General features: G+C 42.6%; 1 protein-coding gene across 1 annotated transcript in view; it reads left to right on the forward strand.

Annotated features, from left to right (window-relative positions):
- chst8 (carbohydrate (N-acetylgalactosamine 4-0) sulfotransferase 8) overlaps positions 1-20,277 on the forward strand; it is a 141,586-nt gene that overhangs the window by 23,867 nt on the left and 97,442 nt on the right. The window contains exon 2 of the mRNA XM_063004939.1: positions 14,437-14,643. Within this exon, the coding sequence (XP_062861009.1) occupies positions 14,448-14,643 (196 nt within the window). The 5' untranslated portion in view covers positions 14,437-14,447. The remainder of the gene's footprint in view (positions 1-14,436; positions 14,644-20,277) is intronic.

The following is a 20,277-nucleotide window of genomic DNA, read 5'->3' on the forward strand; positions in this document are numbered from 1 at the left end:
CATTCATAACAATCACAACCTGATCGCAACACCTTTCACACTACATGATTTTGAGTCACCGACTGGTCCAGATATTTAACATGCTAGATATTTTTTTTGAGTCTGCGAGCGCTCTGCAAGCCGCTTGGATCGAAGTTGTTGAACAGTTGACACATAGCGTTGAGAGCCGAGTTTCGATCCCAGAGCGAACGCCGAGTTGCCTCTGAGCTGTCACATCTAGCGGCAACCTGTCAGTAAGCGAAAATCAGGGCGAAAAACGTGTAGTGTGAACTAGGCATAAGGAAGATGAAGGTCCCTGCTGAGTCTGGTTCTTCTCAAGGTTTCTTCCTGTAATTTTGAGGGAGCTTTTCCTTGCAACTGTCGCCCGTCAGGAGTTAATGGTCTGTCAGTCCTGGATTCTGTTGTTGCTTTGAGACAATGTCTGTTGTAAAAAGCGCTGTGCAAATACGTTTGACTTGACTTGGTGAAGTCAGGACTCTGGAGTTTCTTTAAATTGAGCTTTTCTTTATGCCTTTATAGGGCTTGCGTTGTGCACAGGGGCGCAGTCATGCTGAAAGAGGAATAAGTCCTCCCTAAACTATTGCTGCATAGTTGGAAGCATATCGTTTCCTTTATTTAATTGATTTATTACACCTTTTAGCAATTGTTATGGTTAAAACACATGAATTCACTAATAAGAAGGGCCGTCCCAATACTTTTGTCCATATAGTGTATATGTTCTGGACTAAAACTGTTCAAGAGGTTTAAAGGAGAACTATGAGGTACATTAGCGCCCACCTCTCCCGCCATCAACAAACCTGTGCGTTCACATGTGAGAGGCACGATGACACCAACCCAACATCCCTAATCACCTCAAATCTCTATGATTATAAAGCCCCAGGCTCTGAGTCTCCGTCTAAACCTGAGCTGGACGTCCATGGTCCTAGAGAGCCAGACTCAGTACAGCCAGCTGACCCAGCATATCACATAAAACTGGACCAGCTGGTGGGACAGACCATGAGCGGAGAAGACTGTCCAGATCCGAACCCGCGGGACCGGAGCCCCACATCCCTGGTTTATAAAGACTAATCACAAGCCTGAGTAAAGGAGTATGTTTTTAATCAGGACTTAAAGATCCAGAGTTATAGAGCCAGGTATAAGAAAGCTTATATAACAGGAACCCTGTACAGATGTGGCTCTTCTGTCTCTCTGTATATTTTCTGCTTTAAATGAGACACATAAGCAGCTGTTCTGTGACAGAACAAATCAATACTGTTCACTGCACACCGCTAACAAGTCACGCTAGTGCTTTTACACATCATGAGCACGTGTCCTGACACAGCTGTAGATCCTCTTACTTGTGTACATTCTGTCCAATCTGTTTTCAGTGACCTTCAGTGAACATACATTTATCATAACCGTGTCTGATGGCAAACACATAACATTAGCTTCACCTGAAATCGAGGTTTTTTTCTTCATAGACACACTCACTCACTTTCTTAACCGCTTATCCAATCAGGGGCGCGGGGGGTGGGGGTGGTTCTGGAACCTATCCCAGTTTTTCAATGGGCGCAAGGCACACAGTAACTCCCTGGATGGGGTGCCAGTCCATCGCAGGGCAAACACACACACACATACATACACACACAAATAAAATTTATAAATAAAATAAAGTTTGTCAGTGTACTGTGATATCTCCATTGCACACTTTTCACTTGAAGTTTGATAGTGTACTGTCTATTTATGTTTCTATTCTATGTTTATATATAGTAAACCTTTTTTCTATATTATTTTATTAGATCTAAATAAAGATTCTGATCAGATTCTGATTTTAAACATATTCCACCTATTAGCTTTGCGTAATGTTGGGATCCGATCATGTTTTAGAATGCTGAAAACCCCCCTTTGGATAAATTTGGTCCCCCCATTGTTCAATTCATGGTGACAGCCTTGTTTAAATCATAGGAGCAGTTAGTGTTTGTGCTTACTTACTGCTTAATGCTCCAGTTGGGTTTCATCTTTACCCAGAATGCATTTCCGATTGCCCCAGTAAGTAGAGAGGCGGCCTGTAATGAATAGTGCTCATATCGGTATCCTTAGGTCGCTGAATCAAATCCAGCTTGAAGCAGCCAACCTTTTAGAAACAGTGCTAGCATTGTATTGGTAGTGTTTTAGGCTATTAATTGGAAGAACGTGGGTTTGAATTCCAGCTTTGTCATGCAGCCACGGATGGGCTCTTAAACAAGGTCCTTAACTCTGTCTGCTCCAGGGTTGAAGTACGATGTCTGACTCTGCGCGCTGACCCCAATCTTGTACCAGCATCATACTGTATACATGTCTGTACATATATGACAAATCAAGGCGTTCCATTTATTCGTGACAACTTGGCAGTGGTGCGGCTCAAAAATATAACCTTCTGTGTACTAGTGCAGTATCTTAACTGCTAAGCTGCGTCTGCCCTGACATTGTGGCATGGATTCTAATTTCTTGCTATTAACTATGGTTGACTGTTTTGTGTTAATATAGGAATGGCAACAATACAAAGTGGTAAATGCTTTACTGTGTTGCAGGCCTGAAATGCAGGAATGGATGTTTATTAATAAATGAAATGAAGTTGAGCAGATAAAACATGAAATATCTCAGGTTCATCCTGTCTGACATCCAATAAAAGTCAAACTAAATGTAAGAAACTCTGTTTTTATTATTTGCATTTTCCATACTGTCCCAACCTCTTCTGATTTGGGGTTGTAATTGTTTGGATGCTCTTGATGAGATTTGTTATGTTTACCCAGAAAGGAAGCTGGTAGAAGTACCTGTTTTGCATAATTATTTTCCAACCTGGAGCTCGAAATTAATTTGATATTTGGATGGAGACGCGGCCAGCGTGAGGTCCTTCTGCGCCTCAGAGCTGCATCTATTGTTGCAGTAATAAAATGGATTAAAGTGATAGATGCAGCGTCGCTTCAGAATCAATTCTACTGGCAACTCGACCGAGCCTCCCTGAAATAAACGATCAATAACTGGACTGCCCCGAGTGAAAGAGGGCGGCGTATCACATTCCCCAATAAAGACAAACACAGGCGGCCCAGTGTAACAATTATCAGTACTGACAGCAAAATTATACTGAGTACAGGTGGGGTGTAAACGTCCACCATAGAGTCAATGTTCATGTCACTTTATGAAACACCCCGACGGTCCAATTTTAATTTTATTCAGAAGCAAAAAACAGCAGACACTCCAAATTGCTGCTGAATTATTTAGTGTTTATTCAACAGCAGAGGAAACCAGCATGTACAGATTTCCTTCTGGTAAACAAGAAAACAGCCAGTCTTTAATTTAGATTTAGCCACCTTTAAAACCATAAGACATGACTGGACGCTCATTCTTGATTTAATGGAATGGTTTTCCATACCAGCGTTCCCAGTAGGATGTTTTATCACAGTGTGCTGACATTAGTAAACCCAGTCTAGTGTGCTGGTGTGAGGGTCAGTGCTGTTTGTGGAAGCTGTTATAAGAACTGTCCTGCTGGCCGGCCAGGCTTCAACCTGCAATCTTATACTACAGGGTCATGCTATTGTCAGACATCTGATTTCTTCTGGTCTGGTTCCAGCGGGTAACAAAGGCACAAGGCAGAAACTCCCAGGACAGGGCGCCAAACCATCGCAGGGTTTTAGATACAGTATCTCTTCCCCTTCAGACATAGCCAATCATGTCTTTGTAGATTAATAGCTGGCTGATTGCATTGTTAATATTCAAACCCGGATCTCAGCAGTGATGGGGTAGTGTAATAGACCAACACTCCAACTGAACACTCATAAAGTTAAGTGTAGAAAATGGAAAATATACACATTATAAGCAATATGACAACGGTTAGATTACTTTTACTGAACATAATACAAGCAACTGAGGTTCATGATTCTTACTCAGGGGCCCAACAGTGGCAGATTCTTAAATTTCCTTTGGGATCAATAAAGTATTTATCTGTCTGTCTGTCTGTCATCCATCCGTCTGTCCGTCCGTCTGTCATCCATCCGTCTATCTATCTATCCGTCTGTCATCCATCCGTCTATCTGTCTGTCTGTCTGTCCGTCTGTCATCCATCCATCTGTCTGTCTGCATCTGTCTGTCCGTCCGTCTGTCATCCATCCGTCTATCTATCTGTCTGTCATCCATCCGTCTGTCTGTCTGTCTGTCTTTCTGTCTGTCTGTCTGTCCGTCCGTCTGTCATCCATCGGTCTATCTATCTATCTATCTATCTATCTATCTATCTATCTATCTATCTATCTATCTATCTATCTATCTATCTATCTATCTATCTATCCATCTATCTATAATATGATAGATTTGAGTCTTGACCCAGCAACCTTTTGATTCTTAGTTGAATGCCTTAAGCGCTTTAAGCATCTATCTGTCTGTCTGTCTATCTTATCTATCTTTTCTATCTTATTTATCTGTCTGTCTGTATATCTGCTGTCTGTCTGTATGTCTATCTGTCTGTCTGTCTGTCTGTCTATAATCTATCCATTTATCTATAATATAATAGATGTGAGTATTGACCCAGCAACCTTTTGATTCTTAGTCGAATGCCGAATATGTCTGTCTGTCTGTCTGTCTGTCTGTCTGTCTGTCTATCTATCTATCTATCTATCTATCTATCTATCTATCTATCTATCTATCTATCTATCTATCTATCTATCTATCTATCTATCTATCTATCATTTATCTATTTGTCTACTGCTCTATCTATCTATCTATCTATCTATCTATCTATCTATCTATCTATCTATCTATCTATCTATCTATCTATCTATCTATCTATCTATTTGTCTACTGCTCTACCTGCCTATCTATCTGTCTGTCTGTTCTTAGTGAGTGACAGAAAGTCTTTTTAATCACATCAGCAGTTTTTGGGTGGTGGTATTTCGGGAAACTACAGGTGTGGTAAGGTGAGCGGTTCAGAGATGAAGAAATAGGAGAAACGCAGCAGGAACAGAGCAACAGAATCATGCACCACTCTTCAATCAGACAGCAGGGGCGTGGAGACCCACAGCAGGTCGCTTTATAAGTGTTCTTCATCTGCGATGCCACCAGAATCCACCAAAATCTTTCAGCCCTCAGGCACCCAGGACCACAGTCGACCTTGTTTAGTTTAAATCGTTATAAACTCTGCGGTCTGAGTGGTTTTGGGCCTGATTGTTGGTAACTGAAACCACTCTCGGCGCCAAAGCAACTGGAAACAGATACGTAACCCTCCCCGACTCCACAGTGCCAGCGCAAAACCTCATGGAGTCCATTCAGACTGATCAAAAACGGCTTCCTGGATTAATCACGAGTGATTTTTATCTCTCACCGGATCTATTTCATGGCCCCGCCAACAGCCAATAAGGCTGAACGTAGGTACGGATTAAAATCCAGCTTTTCAGGATTCAACCCGCCACACAGCACCTACACCTACCAGCTGCGTCTCCATGGCGACCCTGATCCGCACTAATACAGGCGTATTCGATTACGCGCTTCATTAGAACTACAGACCGACCGCTCCCGCCTCTCTGCTTTTCTCTTTACTCGATAGATGCTCGGCGTGATCTCTTCTGGATCGATCAGATCTGTGGAACCTCCGATCAAGAATTTCCCAAATTACAGCTTACTGAACTGATGCCGAGTGTATCATCCGCCAGCACCACCTACACACCAGCTCAGCCAGACTCAATCTGAATGATGTCAGTTCAAAGAGGGGTTTGTGATTGGATGCAGAGAGAGAAAGAGAGAGAGAGAGATCAGAAATATGAAGATATGAAAAGCAAAATGTGGCGGCACGGAAACTCGGTGGGTAGCACTGTCTCCTCACAGCAAGAAGGTCCTGGGTTTAAGGTCCTGGGTGCGATCTGGGTCCTTTCAGTGTGGAGTTTGCATGTTCTCCCCGTGTCTGTGTGGGTTTCCTCAAGTCCAAAAACACCAGCATCTAAAAATACTGCTGAATAAGTTATCTCTCTTGTACAGACTTGTTGCACTGTCAGTGTGGAAGAACTATGAGCCCACTGTTTATTTCTGAACTCTCTCAGATCTGAAACACTGTTGAGTTTTCCAGTCCGAACTGCTTGTTTCAGGACTACAGGTCACCTCTTCAGTATTGGGTTCACCATCGGTCAGCCAGCATTGTGAATGCCATGCATGACAGCATGGGGACATTGGTAGCCTAGTGGGTAGAGCTTTGGGCTCTTAATCGTAATCGATTGTTGGTTCATATCCAGGCTGTGCCCTGCAGCCACTGTTGCATAGCACAAAAAATAAAGACAACATAATAGTATGTGTGTGTGTGTGTGTGTTTGTTATCTGTGTGTAGTGTGAATATAGTGTGTATATGTATAGTATATATGTTTGTAGTGTGTGTGTGTGTGTTTGTTATCTGTGTGTAGTGTGAATATAGTGTGTATATGTATAGTATGTGTTTGAAGTCTGTGTGTATAGTATGTGTTTGAAGTCTGTGTGTATAGTATGTGTTTGAAGTCTGTGTGTATAGTATGTGTTTGAAGTCTGTGTGTGAATAGTGTGTGTGTGTGTATAGTTTGTCTTTGGAGTATGTGTGTGTATATTGTGTGTGTATAACCTGGTCTGATCCAGGGGCGCTTAATAACGGCTGACCCTGTGTACGGTGAATGTAGTGTGTATATGTATAGTATATGTGTGTTTGTAGTCTGTGTGTAGTGTGTGTAGCTTACCGTATAATGGCTGATATATACAGTGTATCACAAAAGTGAGTACACCCCTCACATTTCTGCAGATATTTAAGTATATCTTTTCATGGGACAACACTGACAAAATGACACTTTGACACAATAAAAAGTAGTCTGTGTGCAGCTTATATAACAGTGTAAATGTATTCTTCCCTCAAAATAACTCAATATACAGCCATTAATGTCTAAACCACCGGCAACAAAAGTGAGTACACCCCTAAGAGACTACACCCCTAAATGTCCAAATTGAGCACTGCTTATCATTTTCCCTCCAAAATGTCATGTGATTTGTTAGTGTTACTAGGTCTCAGGTGTGCATAGGGAGCAGGTGTGTTCAATTTAGTAGTACAGCTCTCACACTCTCTCATACTGGTCACTGAAAGTTCCAACATGGCACCTCATGGCAAAGAACTCTCTGAGGATCTTAAAAGACGAATTTTTGCGCTACATGAAGATGGCCAAGGCTACAAGAAGATTGCCAACACCCTGAAACTGAGCTGCAGCACAGTGGCCAAGATCATCCAGCGTTTTAAAAGAGCAGGGTCCACTCAGAACAGACCTCGCGTTGGTCGTCCAAAGAAGCTGAGTGCACATGCTCAGCGTCACATCCAGCTGCTGTCTTTGAAAGATAGGCGCAGGAGTGCTGTCAGCATTGCTGCAGAGATTGAAAAGGTGGGGGGTCAGCCTGTCAGTGCTCAGACCATACGCCGCACACTACATCAAATTGGTCTCCATGGCTGTCACCCCAGAAGGAAGCCTCTTCTGAAGTCTCTACACAAGAAAGCCTGCAAACAGTTTGCTGAAGACATGTCAACAAAGGACATGGATTACTGGAACCATGTCCTATGGTCTGATGAGACCAAGATTAATTTGTTTGGTTCAGATGGTCTCAAGCATGTGTGGCGGCAATCAGGTGGGGAGTACAAAGATAAGTGTGTCATGCCTACAGTCAAGCATGGTGGTGGGAATGCCATGGTCTGGGGCTGCATGAGTGCAGCAGGTGTTGGGGAGTTACATTTCATTGAGGGACACATGAACTCCAATATGTACTGTGAAATACTGAAGCAGAGCATGATCCCTTCCCTCCGGAAACTGGGTCGCAGGGCAGTGTTCCAGCATGATAATGACCCCAAACACACCTCTAAGACGACCACTGCTTTATTGAAGAGGCTGAGGGTAAAGGTGATGGACTGGCCAAGCATGTCTCCAGACCTAAACCCAATAGAACATCTTTGGGGCATCCTCAAGCGGAAGGTGGAGGAGCGCAAAGTCTCGAATATCCGCCAGCTCCGTGATGTCGTCATGGAGGAGTGGAAAAGCATTCCAGTGGCAACCTGTGAAGCTCTGGTAAACTCCATGCCCAGGAGAGTTAAGGCAGTTCTGGGAAATAATGGTGGCCACACAAAATATTGACACTTCAGGAACTTTCACTAAGGGGTGTACTCACTTTTGTTGCCGGTGGTTTAGACATTAATGGCTGTATATTGAGTTATTTTGAGGGAAGAATAAATTTACACTGTTATATAAGCTGCACACAGACTATTTTTCATTGTGTCAAAGTGTCATTTTGTCAGTGTTGTCCCATGAAAAGATATACTTAAATATCTGCAGAAATGTGAGGGGTGTACTCACTTTTGTGATACACTGTATATACAGTGTATCACAAAAGTGAGTACACCCCTCACATTTCTGCAAATATTTCATTATATCTTTTCATGGGACAACACTATAGACATGAAACTTGGATATAACTTAGAGTAGTCAGTGTACAGCTTGTATAGCAGTGTAGATTTACTGTCTTCTGAAAATAACTCAACACACAGCCATTAATGTCTAAATAGCTGGCAACATAAGTGAGTACACCCCACAGTGAACATGTCCAAATTGTGCCCAAATGTGTCGTTGTCCCTCCCTGGTGTCATGTGTCAAGGTCCCAGGTGTAAATGGGGAGCAGGGCTGTTAAATTTGGTGTTTTGGGTACAATTCTCTCATACTGGCCACTGGATATTCAACATGGCACCTCATGGCAAAGAACTCTCTGAGGATGTGAGAAATAGAATTGTTGCTCTCCACAAAGATGGCCTGGGCTATAAGAAGATTGCTAACACCCTGAAACTGAGCTACAGCATGGTGGCCAAGGTCATACAGCGGTTTTCCAGGACAGGTTCCACTCGGAACAGGCTTCGCCAGGGTCGACCAAAGAAGTTGAGTCCACGTGTTCGGCGTCATATCCAGAGGTTGGCTTTAAAAAATAGACACATGAGTGCTGCCAGCATTGCTGCAGAGGTTGAAGACGTGGGAGGTCAGCCTGTCAGTGCTCAGACCATACGCCGCACACTGCATCAACTCGGTCTGCATGGTCGTCATCCCAGAAGGAAGCTGACGCACAAGAAAGCCCGCAAACAGTTTGCTGAAGACAAGCAGTCCAAGAACATGGATTACTGGAATGCCCTGTGGTCTGACGAGACCAAGATAAACTTGTTTGGCTCAGATGGTGTCCAGCATGTGTGGCGGCGCCCTGGTGAGAAGTACCAAGACAACTGTATCTTGCCTACAGTCAAGCATGGTGGTGGTAGCATCATGGTCTTGGGCTGCATGAGTGTTGCTGGCACTGGGGAGCTGCAGTTCATTGAGGGAAACATGAATTCCAACATGTACTGTGACATTCTGAAACAGAGCATGATCCCCTTCCTTCGAAAACTGAAGCTGAAGGTAAAGGTGATGGACTAAACCCAATTGAGCACCTGTGGCGCATCCTCAAGTGGAAGGTGGAGGAGTTCAAGGTGTCTAACATCCACCAGCTCCGTGATGTCATCATGGAGGAGTGGAAGAGGATTCCAGTAGCAACCTGTGCAGCTCTGGTGAATTCCATGCCCAGGAGGGTTAAGGCAGTGCTGGATAATAATGGTGGTCACACAGAATATTGACACTTTGGGCACAATTTGGACATGTTCACTGTGGGGTGTACTCACTTATGTTGCCAGCTATTTAGACATTAATGGCTGTGTGTTGAGTTATTTTCAGAAGACAGTAAATCTACACTGCTATACAAGCTGTACACTGACTACTCTAAGTTATATCCAAGTTTTATTTCTATAGTGTTGTCCCATGAAAATATATAATAAAATATTTGCAGAAATGTGAGGGGTGTACTCACTTTTGTGATACACTGTATATGTATATATAAATATATATAAATATATATGTATATATATACATATATATATATATATATATATATATATATATATATATATATATATATATATATATATATATATATATATTTATATAAGATTAAGGCATTCTTTATAGGTTATATGTTATGAGGAACCTCATCTGGCCCTCAAACGTATGTGTGTGTGTGTGTGTGAGTGTGTGTGTTGCCCTGTGATGTACTGGCGACCTGTCCGGTGTGTTTCCTGCTTTTCGCCCAGTGAATTATACCCATCGCGACCCTGAATAGGATAAAACATGGTAAAACAGCCAATGAATGAATAATAATTGTTGTATTTTTGTGATAATCATCTCAGGCTCTCAAACGACCCAACATTTGGACTCACAAGTTCTAGACGTCAGCACCGGTGTGCTACTTCGTTTTACTACTTGGCTCGGCTTTAGGGTTTTCTTGCTATTTTATAAACAGTGTAAGGACCTTCAAGGGTCCCTACATGTTTCTCCTGCCATATTGGAGGTTCTCTGAAACATTATGTCATGATTCTGTCTGATTAGAAAGACTTTACTACATCATTGTCATAATGGATAAAAAAGTGCAAGTAATGTAAAGAAGCACTTAGAGCACGTTTTTATCTTCCTTTATTAAATGAAACACTGAAGCTTTTATTCATTAAAGCTTGTCATTTTAACATTCACACAACATCTTCAGGAATAAATAAATAAATAAATCCAGGCTTCAGTGAAACACCATCTGTGCTGGTGTTAATGAAAGTGACCTGTGTTCTTCAGGCGGCCTCACCAGACGAGAACCGCTGACCTCGAGCCGACAGGTGGAAGTGGCCCCTGAGGAGCCCGTCCAATCTTTAATTAAACAGCACATCACAAAAATGAAGACTGGCTTACTTATTACTTACTTATTAAACTCGCCGTTGTTCATTCACACACAAAAGTATGTGGACATTTTTTCTACAAGTCAACCAGAGTTTTCTTTGTCTAATATACTAATCTCAGTGCTTGCTTACTGGAAATGAATTCTCTGCTAACCTCTACAGGCTAAATTAGAAAGGTTAGAAAAGGCTGGATTAGCCTCTACAAGAACACACGGCTCTCGCTTACCGCTTTTCCACCAAAAGAACCCTGGTTCTTGAACCGGTTCTGTTCAGGTTTCTTCGAACCTTGGTGTTTTGTAGAGAACCGACCCACAGTTTTTGGGGAACCAAGCCTGCTTCATCAACGGTGGGCGTTACACAACAAAAGTAAAGATTAGTAACATGATGACAGAGCGTGTAGATTAACTGTGGGGATTTGTGCTGTTGTTACAGATGTTCGTTTTTATGCAAAAAGCATAGATCAGCTGTCGGTGATAAGAAGACGTGACGTGTTTGTCTCCATTGTTGTTCTTTAGTTCATTGATGTGAGAAGCGTTTTGCGCTTCGCTCTCACCGCGACCCTCGGCACAAATAAGCCGCTTTGCTCGGCGTGAGCGATAAAACATCACTAAAGTTCCACCACACGAACATCCATCTGTGTGAAATAACCATCAAACCCAGTATAAAAGCTCCACATGTATCTGTGTTTAACTGGATTTACTTCATGTGTGTTTATGCAGCTCGAGGTTCTGAACCCTCAAAAAGCTTCAACTAAATAAAGCGTAAATAAAGTGTGGCTGAATGTACTAAAAGTACCACACAGGAACACTTTCTCTCTGTTATTACTGGTTATAAGCGCTCTGTACTGGTTATAAGTGCTCTGTACTGGTTATAAGTGCTCTGTACTGGTCATAAGTGCTCTGTACTGGTTATAAGAGCTCTGTACGGGTTATAAGTTCTTTGTTCTGGTTATAAGAGCTCTGAACTGGTTATAAGTGCTCTGTACTGGTTATAAGAGCGCTGTACTGGTTATAAGTGCTCTGTACTGGTTATAAGAGCTCTGTACTGGTTATAAGTGCTCTGTACTGGTTATAAGAGCTCTGTACTGGTTATAAGTGCTCTGTACTGGTTATAAGTGCTCTGTACTGGTTGTAAGTGCTCTGTTCTGCCCAAATTCATCACTCAGTGTTTTAGTACAACAAGCCACGTTACGCTTTATTTTTCACGTTAAGCGTTTATACTTTTACCACATTATATGACACAGTTCATCTCTTTGAAAATATCAGCGAATATCAGCATCAAACTGGATCAAAATGTAATCAGGTGAACTTTAAAATATGAAAGTAGTTTAAATTCTGTATAATTTTATAATGTCTCATGTAAAAGCACCCAAACCTCTACACTGTGACACGCCCACAGATGACATCACGGTTTGTGCTGAAGAACCGAGTACTCTGTGGTGCCAGATTAGATGCTAGTTCTCTCTCTGGAACCTCTTTTTTCAGTGGAAACACGCAGAACTGGTTCAAAATCAATTTTGCAAACCGGAACAGAGCCGGGAAAAGTCAGCGTCAGTGGAAAAGGGGTAACTGTGGTTAGGTGGAGCCCCAGAGACCCATGTTTCTGCACAGCTCTCGCTCTTCCAGCTGTGCCACCGTGCTAAATAAATAAACATAGAGGTGTTTATAAGGAATAAGAAAAATATAGAACCCGAGGTAACATAATCAGAGATGAAATACAGCCTAGTAAATAATATGAATAAAAATCACAGCTGAACGTAGCGTTTTATTTATTCAGTCTAGCCGGTGATTTCCATCCATTTCTCAGTGGTGAGTCTATAGCATGATCAGCACGTCGTCCTTAATGTGGCCCTGCAGATTCTTTCCTCCGGCAAATTACACGTTCAGCACTGCAGGGGGGCGTGTGAGTGACGCTGAAGCACTGAGTTTACACCGATTATGCATAACATTATGACCACCTTCCTAATATTGTGTTGGTCCCCCTTTTGCTGCTCCGTACACAACAAACTGTGATGCTCTGTGTATTCTGACACCTTTCTATCAGAACCAGCATTAACTTCTTCAGCAGTTTGAGCTACAGAAGCTTGTCCGTTGGATCGGACCACGCGTGCAGCAATGAGCCTTGGACGCCCATGACCCTGTCACCGGTTTACCACTGTTCCTTCCTTGGAGCACTTTAGATAGATACTGACCACTGCAGACCGGAAACACCCCACAAGTGTCACGTGGGAGAAGGAGGACTCAAATGCGGAAAAATTAAATGAAATAATATTTTATTTATAACATAAAATAAACACAAACAGAGAAAAAACGAGAAAATAAAAACCAATCGGGAAGTCCGATGGTGCCGCTGAGACAGCAGGCAAAGAAAAACAACACAGAGAAATAAATAACAAATGAGGACGCGAACCCGGATCTCCTCGGTGAGGGACGGTCGCGTAATCTCCGCGCTATAACGGCGCGGGTAGCTGAGAGTGACTGAGCACTTAAGGCGCTACAGTGGAGAAATGCGGAAGAGGTATTCTCCCGAATACACTAGCTCCAGAACAAAGGGAGGCTAGAAATGTCCGCGATCGGTGTATACCTCGCAGGGGTACACAGCTGAGGGAGTTCGCCGATCTGAAAAGAGAAAGATATAGTATTTCGTTTACACAGACAAAGTGCGGATTCGAACCGGGGAATACAGCGTACGAGCCGAACGCTTAACGGCGTCGCCACCCAGCGGTAACTGAATCCTATGACTGACTGGTTAATAGGGCTTGCGAGAGTACTGCTCTCAGCACAATGGCTGGTAGAGTAGCAGCATCGCTAATGCTAGCCCGAGAAACAAAACGCAGCGCGAGGGCTGCACGGCGTCGCACCACGCTAATATCTAAGGAAAAATAAAGACGTACCTCGACCTTTCAGTCTACACACCCTAATGGCTATGCCACCAGGGGATACCGTCTAACCCCTAGAAAGCGCGGACGAACTGCCACTTACAAACCGGGAAACAAACAAAAGGTGCGACACCCGCTGCTGTGCAGAGCTGGCTTAAATAGCCAGCTCGACAGCTGCGGGTGATCAGCCCTAATTGGTCCTCCTGCCACTTAAGGCCTTTGTTTGCCTTGCTCTGTAAGACCTACTTCGCTGGGAACTCGGGGTGCATTCACCAGCTACCGTAGGTCTCCTAATAACAAGAGCTGCAGTTTTGGAGATGCTCTGACCCAGTCGTCTAGCCATCACAATTTGGCCCTCGTCAAACTCGCTCAGATCCTCACGCTCGCCCACTTTTCCAGCTTCTAACATCAACTTTGAGGATAAAATGTTCACTTGCTGATAATTATGGAGGGAGGCCTCGGTGGGTAGCACTCTTGCCTAAAGGCTAGAAGGTCCTGGGTTTGATTCCCAGGTGGAAGTGTTAGTTTTATGTTCTATCTTTGTCCGTGCTGGTTTCCTCCCATACAGACGTACAGTCAGGTTAAGTGGAGATACACAATTGCTCTAGGTGTGTGTATGTGTGTGTGTTTGTTCTGTGATGGACTGGCGATCTGTCCAGGGTGTTTCGCCCAACGAATAGGACCCACCGCAACCTAGACCATGATAAAGTGGTGGTAAAACAGACAGTGAATGAATGAATGAATGAATAATAATGATGGGTCTGTGTGTTTCTCTCAGCCTGTACCGAGATGCTGTGGGCGGACTTTAAACTCCTGGAGGCCGTGAGATGTCGGCGGAGGACATGGAGAGGATCACGTGGTACTCGGGGGTCCCGGCCGAAGCTCTCCTGCTCCTTCTGGTTTGTGCTGCTCTTCGGGGCCGGAGGCGTGGTGCTCTTCATCCATCTGCAGGATCTATCAGATATGGTGCAGCAGCAAGGACCAGGTCAGTAAGGCTGATATAAAATCATAAAGCTGGTGAACTGTTGTGGTATCTCTGTGTGCAAACATTACTGATACCTGGTATATCAATGCAACATGGCCAAATATATGTGGACACGCTACTAACTGATGAGTTTAGATGTTTCAGCCACACTAATTACTAACCAGTGCATTAAGTCATATAAAATACTGTAGATTATGGAATATCGGCTTTGTGGCAACAGTTTTGGGAAGGCTCTTTCCTCTTTTAAATTGGAAGTAGTGCACACTGTTTGGCCTGTAAAGCAGTACGCTCTTTCAGTACGCAAGTGTGCAGACGTACTACGTTCACCATCTTACCAACATCACGTGACTGTTTATTAAAAGCCCCACTCGCCAAAATTGTATTACTCTCTCATCTCACTCACTCATTTTCTTAACCGCTTGGAGCCTATCCCAGCTTTTCAATGGGCGCAAGGCACACAGTAACACCCTGGACTTACCGCCAGTCCATCGCAGGGCACACACACACACACACACACATTCACCTATAGGGCAATTCAGTGTCTCCAATTAACCTGACTGCATGTTTTTGGAAACCGGAGCTCCTGGGGAAACCCACGCAGACACGGGGAGAACATACAAACTCCACACAGAAAGGACTCGGACCGCCCTGCCTGGGGATCGAACCCAGGAATGTGTTGCAGACCTGAAATGCAGGAATGGATGTTTATTAATAAATGAAATGTTGAGCAGATAAAACATGAAATATCTCAGGTTCATCCTGTCTGACTTCAAATAAGAGTCAAAGTAAATGTAAGAAACTCTGTGTTTTTATTATTATTTGCATTTTCTATGCTGTCCCAACTTTTTCTGATTTGGGGCTGTAGATAAAAAATGTGCTAATGTATTTCTATTTTATTCTATAAATCTTAGAAGAAGTAAAAATAATCTAGTCTTTTCTTTTTTGCCGGTGTTGCCGGAGTTCTGAATCTGATGTGTTGAATAAATCCTTTAATCCCGCTCTGTTTTCCACAGCCTGATTTGTTTTGCAGCTCTTAATGTAATTAAACTGGAGCTTCATGACGAGCTCAGTCTGCGTCCTCGTCCCACCCAGCAGATTTCATAAAGAGCCTCTTCTGTTTGTGTTTAGCACCCTCGCATTAGTGAGAGAGTCTGAAAACGTTTCTCACTGTCTGAATAAATCCTTTCCTTTTTCAGGAAATCACTTTGTCACTATATGGCCAAAAGTAAGTGGACACCTCCTAATTACTGAGTTCACGTGTTTCAGGAACACCTATTGCTATAAGTTTCTAACATATATAACATACTTTGCTGTCAAATATATAACATATATAAAATACATTGCTGTCAAATATATAACATATATAACATACACTGCTGCCAAATATATTACATACTGTATATATATAACATACATTGCTGCCAAATATATAACACAAATAACATATATAACATACATTGTTGCCAGATATAAAACATATATACCATACATTGCTGTCAAATATATAACATATATAACATACACTGCTGCCAAATATATTACATACTGTATATATATAAAATACATTGCTGTCAAATATATAACATATATAACATACACTGCTGCCAAATGTATAACATATATAAAATACATTGCTGCCAAATTTATAACATATATAACATTCATTGCTGCCAAATATATTACATACTGTATATATATAACATACATTGCTGCCAAATATATAACACAAATAACATATATAACATACATTGTTGCCAGATATAAAACATATATACCATACATTGCTGTCAAATATATAACATATATAACATACACTGCTGCCAAATGTATAACATATATAAAATACATTGCTGCCAAATTTATAACATATATAACATTCATTGCTGCCAAATATATTACATACTGTATATATATAACATACATTGCTGCCAAATATATAACACAAATAACATATATAACATACATTGTTGCCAGATATAAAACATATATACCATACATTGCTGTCAAATATATAACATATATAACATACATTGCTGCCAAATATATACCATACATTACTGCCAAATATATAACATGCATTGCTGTCAAATATATAACATGCATTGCTGCCAAATATATAACATATGTAACATATATTAACGTACATTGCTGCCAAATATTGCTGCCAATTATGTAACATATATGTAACATATATAACATACTATGCTACCAAATATTGCTGCCAATTATATAACATATATAACATACATTTCTGCCAAATATATAACATATAAAACATACATAACATACACTGCATTTCGTTGCCCTGTAACTTCACTGAGCAATGACAATAAAGTGAAATCTATTTATTTTAAATAAATGCTTCTACATCAAGAAATACAACCTGAACTCCTTTATAATATGCAATGAAACTGGTCAGTGAAAACACTGGACATCTTTACTGTATTTTTGTCAGGTTTAAAGATGAAACAACTAACAAATCACAGATTCTTCTTTATATTACATTTTACAAAATGCCACGACAATTTTATATTGTATGTTGACAGCTGACAACAAGCTTGTTGGACCATTTTAAAACTGTAAACACTGGGCATTAGTACTGGAGTAGCCATCATAAGGTTGCCTATTTAAGTCCCTCTATTGATAAGTTCTCATAGTTGGGCCCCTGAGCAAGGCCCTTAACCCACAATTGCTCAATTTGTATTCAGGATAAAGGTGTGCTAAATTTTGCAAATGAATCAATAAATGAAATGAAGATTTATATTTTCACCCTCATTTGCAGCTATAGCTGCCTTCACTCTTCTGGAAAAGCTTTTCACAGGTTGTTGTGAAGATCAAGTCAAAGTCAAAGTCAGAGTCTGCTTTATTGTCAATATGTACAGGACATACAGAGGATGTTGTGTGTTTGAATTTGTGTATACGTACCTGTGATGACATTTGACAGTAAGGTCAGGTACTGATGCTGAAGAAGTCCTGCCCCTTAATTGACGTTCCAATTAATTCCAAAGGTGTTCAGTGATGTTAGGGTCAGCGTTTTGCGCATATTATTTGTGAGTTCCTCCACAACAGAGTTGTCGGACCATGTCCGCTCACTTTGAGCACTGTCCTACTGGAACAGAAAAGGGCCTTTCTTAAATTTGCAATAATAGGCGGCCCGGTGGCTCAGTGGGTAGAACTGTCGCCTCACAGCAAGAAGGTCCTGGGTTTGATTCCCAGTGGGAGCGGTCTGGGTCCTTTCTGTGTGGAGTTTGCATGTTCTCCTTGTGTCTGTGTGGGTTTCCTCTAGGTGCTTTGGTTTCCTCCCACCGTCAAGACATGCAGTCAGGTTAATTGGAGACACTGAATTGTCCTAAGTGTGTGTGTGTGTGTGTGTGTGTGTGTTTGGCCTGTGATGGACTGGTGACCTGTCCAGGATGTTTTTTACCTTTCGCCCAGTGAATTGCACCCACAGCGACTTTGACCAGGATAAACCGGTGGTAAAACAGAGAATGAATGAATTAATGATAATAATAATAATAATAATAATCTAGTTTTTCCCCCAAATATCTCAGCTTGTTTGAAAGCTGGGGTCAGAGCACAGGGTCAGCTATTGTATGGCGCCCATGAGGCCAAAAGGGTCAAGGGCCTTGTTTAAGGGCCCAACAGTGGCTGCATGGCAGAACCAGGATTAAAACCCACAACCTTCTGTTTAATAGCCCAAAGCTCTACCCACTAGGCTAGCACTTGTTCTTTGGTTTATTATTATTGGTTGTTTACACCTGTTGGAAATGGGTGTGGCGGAAGAAACTGAAGTTAATTCTGAGGGATTTTGTTAATCCTAACTGAGTGAAATAAGAGATGAAATAAACCTCCAGCCATTTATCCTAAATAAAACTAGAGCTAAATAAAACATCTGGGACAGCGGCAGCATCTATAAAGCTGTGAGCCTAAAGAACTGGGAGAAAACAGAGGTGTCGACTTTTGACAGCAGAAAAATCAGCAACAATAGCCGTCGCTCTGACTGATCCTCTTCTTCTTCAGTGTGATCGACAGACTGAGAGCAGATGACGTTCACAAAGAAAACGAGAGAGCGATGACAGGGAAGTCGATGCCAGTCTGTGAGGATGAGGGGTGAGACGGGAAGCCTTGAGACGCCCGGGGCGTTCGGCGTTTGAACGAGGAGGATTATTTTTTAAATCCTTTGAATGCAACGAGTGATAAAGGAACCCTTATCGAGCCTTCAGTCATGAGTCAAACCATTCAGACAGCATTGTAGTGAGATTGCATTTCACTTCCTCTATACTGATTCTGACTTCCACCCCAGACTGATGAGAGCCGTGACGAACACACGCCCCCTCCGACACGTGTGCAGTAGCCGACCACTTCTTTTCACTTGCACTAGACAGGTTCATATGGGGTTCAGTCTAACACATGTCTCTCACCAAGTACTGGGTGGTTATGTGATGAGCAGGAGATTGTACTGGTTTGGTCCTGTCTGTGTGGAGTTTGCATGTTCTCCCTGTGTCTGTGTGAGTTTCCTCCGGATGCTCTGGTTTCCTCCCACAGTCCAGAGACATGCAACTTAGGTGAACTGGAGGTATTAAATTTGTGTATGTGTTTGCCCTGTCGGCACGGTGGCTCGGTGGGTAGCACTGTCACCTCACAGCAAGAAGGTCCTGGGTTCGATCCCCAGGTGGAGTCGTCTAGGTCCTGTCTGTGTGGAGTTTGCATGTTCTCCCCGTGTCTGCGTGGGTTTCCTCCAGGAGCTCCGGTTTCCTGCCACAGTCCACAGCGATAGCACCCCGTCCAGGGTGTTACTGTGTGCCTCGGACCCATTGAAAAGCTGGGATATGCTCCAGCACCCCCCCCCCAAACCTTTGACCCACTGCAAACCTGAACAGGATAAAGCGGTAATAAAACAGACACTAAATTTGGCGTTTCCACCGGTCGGCTGGGCGCCATCTAGCGGGCATAATTAGCAGTGCCTGTTGCAGACACGTCTCTGCTAGGGCGGGATGACCAGACTATGTGGGTGGGGTATTCAAATGCTGTGTAAGGACCTTGATGGGCAGATAGAGAGGCGCCTGGGCAGAATGCATGGGTGAAAAAGGGTTACGCTAAGGGCTGCGTGAGGGTCGGAGGAGGTGTGAGCAGAAATATACCCACCTCGACTGCAATCAGGGATCTGCAAGCAGCAGGAGACAAATTGACTACGATAAATCAGGGGAAAATGCATCAATAAAATAGAAAAAAACAGACACTAAATGAATGAATGAATAATTTCTACATTTTGAGAAAACACCTGATCATCTTCAGGCTGGAGCACCAATTGGTTAAAAAGTGGGCACTACCAGTCCTAATATCTGCCTCTGCTTTGGGGTTTCTCTCTCGGCTGAAGCTGAGCGGTGACTTCATTTTGACTAAAACTGAAGAAATGAGAGAAGAAAATCCAAATGAGACACAGCCGGTCGTTTCTCTATTTTATTAATTCATGGTGGGAGCAGAAAGTTTTCTATAAAGTTTAGTTCGACACCTGTCTGAGCCAGAGGAGCTTAGAACAGACGTGTCGGCTTTTGAAAGCGAAAGAAGAAAATATAAAAAAGCCAGAAGCAGCTGCTCAGACTGATCCTCCTGCTTTTGACTGTGATACCGATA

The sequence above is a fragment of the Trichomycterus rosablanca genome, chromosome 11 (assembly GCF_030014385.1).
Source record: "Trichomycterus rosablanca isolate fTriRos1 chromosome 11, fTriRos1.hap1, whole genome shotgun sequence".
Lineage (NCBI taxonomy): Eukaryota > Metazoa > Chordata > Actinopteri > Siluriformes > Trichomycteridae > Trichomycterus > Trichomycterus rosablanca.